The 8,090-nt window shown below is 32.2% G+C and overlaps 1 protein-coding gene across 2 annotated transcripts in view; it reads right to left on the bottom strand.

Annotated features, from left to right (window-relative positions):
- STXBP5L (syntaxin binding protein 5L) overlaps positions 1 to 8,090 on the bottom strand; it is a 378,355-nt gene that overhangs the window by 131,415 nt on the left and 238,850 nt on the right. For both annotated transcript variants that reach the window (XM_024769286.1, XM_024769287.1), the window contains exons 15-17: positions 6,640 to 6,857; positions 4,336 to 4,508; positions 715 to 840 (exon numbers count right to left, since the gene is read on the bottom strand). In XM_024769286.1, the coding sequence (XP_024625054.1) occupies positions 715 to 840; positions 4,336 to 4,508; positions 6,640 to 6,857 (517 nt within the window). The remainder of the gene's footprint in view (positions 1 to 714; positions 841 to 4,335; positions 4,509 to 6,639; positions 6,858 to 8,090) is intronic.

Here is an 8,090-nt window from a genome sequence, read left to right as displayed (position 1 = left end):
ATATATATATATATATATATATATATATATATATATATATGGGAATATATAATGTTCATATAATTTTGAATTAAAGAAAACAAAACGGAAACAAAATCAAAAAGCAAACGTAGGTTACATGAAGACAATATAATATGACCAAAAACCAAGACAAATGCTAAGCTAGAAACCAGTTATGGAGTTATCAAACACATTTTAAAGTAACTATATTCGACATGTTCAAGGAAATAAAAGACAAGAGCGATAATTTAAGAAGGTAAAGCTTTAAAAAGAACCAAATGGAAGGTCTAGAACTAAAAAATAACTGAAATTGAACTCCATGAGTCAATCTACCATTAGATTAGACAGCACTGAAGAATTAGTGAACTCTTAAAGACAAGTCAGAAGAAAGTATCCAAAATGAAACACAAGGAGGGAAAGGATAGAAAAGGCAAAGCAAACAAACAAACATGTATGAGTGTATTAACATCCTAACAACCTCCCAACAACATTAAAAGTGGGGATACTATTAAAGTTTGACATCAAGAAAGAACACAGAATCACAGTTTATATTTAAATTATTATTTTTCTTAGTACCATTTTCAATCTAATAAAAATCCAGGTAAGGGCTTCTTTCCATTTTTAGGATTTCACTTAAGTATTTTAAAAGAAACATTTAAATATATCAAACATATCAGATAAATAGTACACATTAGAAGACTGTTAACTACTTACATTCCATATGCCGAGCTTACAGCAAGGCTAGTAATCTGTTGTGGAGGTTCACCATCCACCCAGACCAACTGAATTACAAGTTCTGCTTGATACCCTGGAGGCATCCGCACTGGTCGTGTCTTAACACTAGAAAACAGAAAAAGTAATTGCATCATATACAGTTCAAATACGTATGTTCATGCTTATTTTCAGAATTTACAACAAATCTTCCTACAGAAATATACAACACCAGGCATTGAGGACATTATGCAGGTAGGCAGTATCTTCTCTAGCTTTCTCGAAATAAACCAAGACACTTGTGATTTCTTAGCCTTTCCTTTAAGTAGTTTTTCAGTCAGATCCACTTCACCTGCCTTTCATCAGTTCCTTTTTCTCTTATGATAGTAGTATTTTTAATTATTTTTATTATTTATTTTCTTACATAATATTTGTTACATATATGTAAGTTATAATGCATAACAATAAAAACTATGAGCATGAATCTACCACCCAACTTAAGAGTTCAACATATTCAAAAGCTGAATTCCTGCTTTCTCTATAAATTTGCTCCACTTGCATCCTTCTCTATTCCAGCTGATAGCAGCTCTTATCCTTCTAGTTATTGAGTTTAAAAACCTTAAAGTAATCCTTGACTAATATTCTTATACCTTACATCTCATATCTCACATCCAACCAATTATCAAATGTATTGGTGCTACCTTCAAAATATATGCAGAAGCTGACCACTTTTTATAATACTTTAGTACTGCTACCATCCTAGTTACAGTTGACAAATAAAAATACGGGATATCCATTTAAATCTGAATTTCAAATAAACAATAAATAATGGGTTTATTTTGTTTATTTGTTTGTTTTTACTGTATTTCCCATTTAATATTTGGGATATACTGATACTAAAAATGTTCATTGTTTCTCTGAAATTCAAATTAGTGTATCCTGTTCTGTTTTGTTTTCTTCTGTTTTGCTGAATCTGCCAGACCTTAACATTATCTCTAGGTAAGTGCAATAGCCTCCTTATTGGTCTCCCATCTTTTACCTTTCCCTTCCATCACCAAATCTACCTTTACCAGTGACCAAAGTGACCAGTTTAAAATTTAAGTCTGATCATATCACTTCTGTATTTAAAACCCTATAATCATCCCCATTTAATTAGGAATAAAAGTCAAGGTCCTTACAATGGCCTATAATTTGCCCTCTATTACCCACCTGACTTCATCTCCTACTACCCTGTCCTCTACTGCCCAGCATCCTTTCTTTGTTCTAGCTACACTGACCTCCTTATATGCCAGGCACTTTAAGACCTTTGCATTAGCTGTTCCTGCTGCCTGGAATACTCTTCCACCAGATATTCTTCAGATAACTCCCTCATCTACATTTGGTTTAAGTCTCATCCTCCTAATGAGGCCTATGATGACCTCATACAAAGTCAAAAGAAAATCAGATAATTGCACAAACATGTGTATATTGATAAGAATTGTAATATTGCTAAAAATGAAGAACCGGCAGTATTGAAAGGCTTATTTATTAGCTTACATATATGGATATCTAAATCCAGCAAAGGAAAGTCATTTAGGGATGGATGCCAACATATAATTTAGTAAAGCATAGATTATATGCAACTCAAGAACCACTTGTAATATACTGTAACTCAAAGAATAATATACTTCTGCTGTTTGGTCCTTTGGAGCTTATATACCTATAGGATTATACTGAATCCCCTTGGTTCTCTTGATAATCCTTAAGATTGTTACTACTTTACAAGTCTGCATTAAATGCTACAACACATGGTATTATTTACTTCATCTCCACTACCAGATTTCTGCTGATTTTACTGGTTTTTCTCTTTTATCCCTATCTTTTATATTTTTTAAATTTTATGGAAAAATACTCAGGTCATTGCAGGACCCACTTTAGTGATGGGTCTTCTTAGCTAATAAATCTACAGTGCTTTCTTAAGCTTTAATTTTTTGTTCTCTTTCTGTCTTTCATTTTAATATAAATCAATTAAGTGAAGCAAACTGATATGAAGGAAAAATTAAATGTGTAAAATTATAACATTATGAAAGTTTTCCATTTGCTAAAGTTTAATGATTTTGTTTCCCCTTCAAAGATTTTCCTCTCAGTAATGCCTACTTATACTTCCTTTTTTAATTTCACAAGAAAAATTTGGGGTGTGGGGCAGAAGCAATGATTACAAAAGTACAGCAACTGATAACTGTATGGTAAGCTTATTTTTCTCCTGAAAACTCATCTTTAAATTTTCCATAAGTGTTTTTATAAGAAATGAGGAAACTAGTTATCCACAGTTCCTTGAGTAGCAGACTCAGATAGTTTCATATGAGGCTCAGAGAAATTCCTTGCTTAGGCTAAATTCTCCAACCAGCTAATACTAGAAACATTTGGTTTGACGATGTAGAAGCAGTAAGTGGTAACTTAAGGAAACTGCATTCTTTTGTACCCTATTACCAGAAAGCATAAAAACAAGATAAACATCACTATAGGCTTGATTAAGTTTTATTTGAGCATGACACTAAATTTGTTTAGATATACTGAGACAATGCAGTTTCTTACAAAATAGTATCAGTTGAAAAAAGAGAAAGAAATATTATGCAATATCCTAGTAACCATAAGAGAAAAAAAGCCTTTTTTCTGACATAGTATTCTTGTGGTAAACTTCGTTTAACTTTTGGATTCCAAGAAGGCTGAAGACATTCCCTAAAAATACTTTATCAGTTGAGAAGTACCAGGCAAGTGGCAAGTTTCTGCTCTGCCAAACGTTTTCCCATTCTATCAAAGCTATGTTTTCTTTAGGGTCGGTCAGGGAAGGAAATATATTAATTAGTAATGAAGAATGGAAATATTGTGCCCTCTTCATAGATATTCCAAAAAAAAGAAGACAAAGGTACCCCTTGGTGGACTGTAGACCACTTGACAACAACTTAATAAAAGAGGAGGATGATTTTATTTGGCACAGTTTCAAAGAATTATACAATTAACATGTAAAATTGTTTTAAAATCTGGTAGCAACTCTTACTTGAGGCATGGGATACTATCCTTCGTTACTCCTTCACTAGCCACAGTGTTAGTGCTCCCAGAAAGACTCCTTGAAGAAGGAAGCTGGGATGAGAGATCAGGAAATGGAGGACTTGTTTCTGGTTCCGGAGTAATAATATCTTCAATATCACACTGAAGTCGTACCTCTAATGACTTAAAAAAAGAAAAATCAAGTTTTGATTTAACCTAGATTTTCATAACAATCACATTAAAATATCTGGTACTCTTACAGTAATTATTCATTATTTTTTTCAGATTAATTAGTTCAATTCATAGTAAAGTTGAGATACCCCAAACTGAATTAAATAATAAATTATATAGAATATTCAGTGGCATTCACAAAAAAATGTAAATTAAAAAAAAAAAATAAATAAATTTATTTATTTATTTTTGGCTGCGTTGGGTCTTCGTTGCTCTGCACGGGCTTTCTCTAGTTGTGGCAAGCAGGGGCTACTCTTCATTGTGGTGTGCGGGCTTCTCATTGCGGTGGCTTCTGTTGTTTCACAGTTTCAAAGAATTATACAATTAACATGTAAAATTGTTTTAAAATCTGGTAGCAACTCTTACTTGAGGCATGGGATACTATCCTTCGTTACTCCTTCACTAGCCACAGTGTTAGTGCTCCCAGAAAGACTCCTTGAAGAAGGAAGCTGGGATGAGAGATCAGGAAATGGAGGACTTGTTTCTGGTTCCGGAGTAATAATATCTTCAATATCACACTGAAGTCGTACCTCTAATGACTTAAAAAAAGAAAAATCAAGTTTTGATTTAACCTAGATTTTCATAACAATCACATTAAAATATCTGGTACTCTTACAGTAATTATTCATTATTTTTTTCAGATTAATTAGTTCAATTCATAGTAAAGTTGAGATACCCCAAACTGAATTAAATAATAAATTATATAGAATATTCAGTGGCATTCACAAAAAAATGTAAATTAAAAAAAAAAAATAAATAAATTTATTTATTTATTTTTGGCTGCGTTGGGTCTTCGTTGCTCTGCACGGGCTTTCTCTAGTTGTGGCAAGCAGGGGCTACTCTTCATTGTGGTGTGCGGGCTTCTCATTGCGGTGGCTTCTGTTGTTGCAGAGCATGGGCTCTAGGCACGTGGGCTTCAGCAGTTGTGTGGCACACGGGCTCAGTAGTTGTGGCACATGGGCTTAGTTGCTCTGCGGCATGTGGGATCTTCTTGGACCAGGGCTTGTACCCATGTTCCCTGCATTGGCAGGCAGATTCTTAACCACTGCACCACCAGGGAAGTCCTTAAAATGTTTTTTAATTCTTCAGAATTATAAGAAAATACCTACCAGTGGAGATAAATTTTCTGTATAATAAATATTCCTTAAGTATAAATTACAATTCCATATATGATAAAATAAAAGGAGAAACTGGTCATGGTTATTCCAATGAAAGAAACTAAATTGGATATGTGTGTGTAAAAACACACACACACACAACACACAAATTGTTATTTGTACAAAGCTTCTTAGCTTTAAAAAACCTTCATTCAATCTTGACTTTGAATTACTTCAGTATAAATTTTCCAAAATAAATTCCATATTTTTGTTTGTTTCATTAGTTTAGCTCTTATATAATTTCATTAGCTTGGTCAGAATTGCTTAATGAAAAACATATGATAATTTATACTGGAATAAAAAGGTGATCCAAACCCTTCTTTTTTAAAGCTGAAAATGCTTTAAAATTACTTTATGACTGCATTCAATGCTCAAATAAAATCAATTTTATAACATAAACATTCACTTTTCAATGTAAAAATAAGCATTTTTGAGATTAAAAACAACTGCTTACAAAAAGTGTAATTATGGAGTAGTGAATACAGCAATATTATCAAAATGATTGTCATAATTATCTTAAAACTTAAAACCTCTGGTGATAATAACAATTACCAATTATTGAGTGCTTAGTAAGACACTCTGCTAATGACTTTATATAATCATCACAAGAACTCTATGAAAGTGGCATTACAATTTCTAGTTTATGACTATTTTCTGTTTTTCTATTTTATTTACACAGGAAGTTATATGAGTGATGAAGTTGAGACTTACCCAGACTGTACTACTGACTAATGGGCCTTGTGACTTGCTCAGAATCACACAGATATTCATTGGTAAAGCCAGAATTAAAAGCTAGGCTCATCTGACTCCAAAGCCTGGGTTTTAACTAATATATACTTTAAGGGCAATGTTTAATTTTAGCCATTGAGGTAAAAACAGTTATACATAGGCCTTTAATAGATAATCTTTATTTTCTGATAAAATGGTAAAATGGACTGGGTAGAGAAGACCCATTATTTATAGGTGCCTTAAGTTAGATTTAATTTATCCCATGAGAGCATCATTATTTTGAATAATTAAATTATTTCATCAGTTTAAAAATTAAGATTATGTAAGGCAGGCCCATAATTATTTCTACCCTACAAATATGTTGCTATTTAAAAAATCATTCAAAGTAATCTTATTGTAGTTGAGAAATAATCATTTATGGCAATTAGTTGGCAAAAAGATAAATTTTTTAAAAATTTAATAAAGACATAGAACAAAGCTTGCATTAATTTGACATTTATATATAAAATAAATCAGTAACTATCTATATAAAACCTATAGGCATAATCTATACTATTTAATAATACTAAATTTTGATAGAGAACTGTTTCTGTCGTTTTAAGCCAAATTTTTTTTAATATGTTATACTAAGTAACAAGAACAATTAAAAATTCTATGAATTGGATTACTGGCCACATACTGTACTCTTGGTGGCTTAAAACCATACCAAGCACTAGTTAAGATCTATTATAACTGTTTTCTTTTAATAACTCTAAGTGTGAAAGTTAAATTTTAAATGACTTACCACTATTTCTGTTGTAATTTCATGTCTGCTGAATTTATAAATTATGACATATGCAGAGACTCCTGATACACAGAATATTCTGCTCTCTGGACACCAGTGGATCATCTGAATGGCATATGGATCTTCCTCTACAATTTCACATGTTTGTTTTCCTTCTCCTACCTTCTGTTTTTCAAACACTTTTGAAGTTTTTAGCTTGTACAGCATCTGCAGTGTTACTATAAGATATTGAATCATAGTTATCTTCTAATTTGAACTTAATTCTTAGATGTTGTCGAAGCCTTTTAAATATACGTATTAAATCACAAAAGTAAAACCCAACTGAACAAAATAAACTACATTTTAACAAGGAATCATTCAATGTCATGCTCTCATATCAGTACCATTTAGCTGGAGGAAGACTATAGGGAAAAAATAAACATTTATTGAACATATACTATATACCAAAGAACATGTAGGACCTTTGTATGCATTGTCTCATGAGCTCCTCAGAAAAGTCCTGCGAAGTGAGTATATTTATCCTTGTTTATTGACAAAAATACTTGGGTTCAGAAACTTTTAAATGAAACTACTGAGCCTACTTCTCTCTTAAGGGGGACTCCTCAATACTATTTCACAATTTTTTCCTTTGATTGTTAGATGAGAGGTTGATGCTATTCTTTGAGGGTTTATTCCTCTCAACAAACTTTTAGACACTCCTTCAGATGAGAAACAATTTGTAATTTACCAGTACCAGTTAGTAATATTGGGAGTCCAATGATCTGGACTCTTTTAGAAAGAATATTTTCTGAGTGGCTCTGTGTTAGGAAATGGTCAGTTGTAATTGCTAAAAAAGCCTGGGGAATTGTTTTGGGGAATATTTATTTGGGGGAATATTATTTCCATTTTAGAACCTGATGATAACTCCGCTATATAAAAGCTCTGATTCTACAAAGGATCCTTGAGAAACATTCTAAAACTCTAGGAGTTCCTGCCAAAAGTGCATAATCTGAACCTAATCATGAGAAACATTAGTCAAACACAAATTGGAAGAGATTCTACAAAATAACTGGCCTGAACTCCTAAAAATGTCAATTTCAAATACTCAGCAACCATTCCAGACTAAAGAAAACTCAACAGATACGATAACTAAATCCAACAAATAATCCTAGACTTTCTTTTATTATGAGAGATATTATTGGAACAACTGGCTAAAACTGAGTCAGATGTGGAAGTTAGATAATAGTATTGTATTAATATTAAGCTCCTGATTTTGATAACTATAATTTGATTATATAGAAGAATGCCCTTGTTTGTAGGAAGTATACACTGAAGTATTTAGGAGGGCATGTACTGTTAGAGGAGCATGATGTTTGCAACTTACTCTCAAATGATTATAAACAGCTATATATATATGTATATATGTATATGTGTGTGTGTGTGTGTGTGTGTGAAAATGGAGGGAAGAGAGG

This window comes from Neophocaena asiaeorientalis, unplaced genomic scaffold (genome assembly GCF_003031525.2).
Source record: "Neophocaena asiaeorientalis asiaeorientalis breed wild unplaced genomic scaffold, Neophocaena_asiaeorientalis_V1.1 scaffold671, whole genome shotgun sequence".
Classification (NCBI taxonomy): Eukaryota; Metazoa; Chordata; class Mammalia; order Artiodactyla; family Phocoenidae; genus Neophocaena; species Neophocaena asiaeorientalis.
The sequence above is the reverse complement of the archived record's forward strand: the minus strand, read 5'-3'. Positions and strand labels throughout refer to the sequence as shown.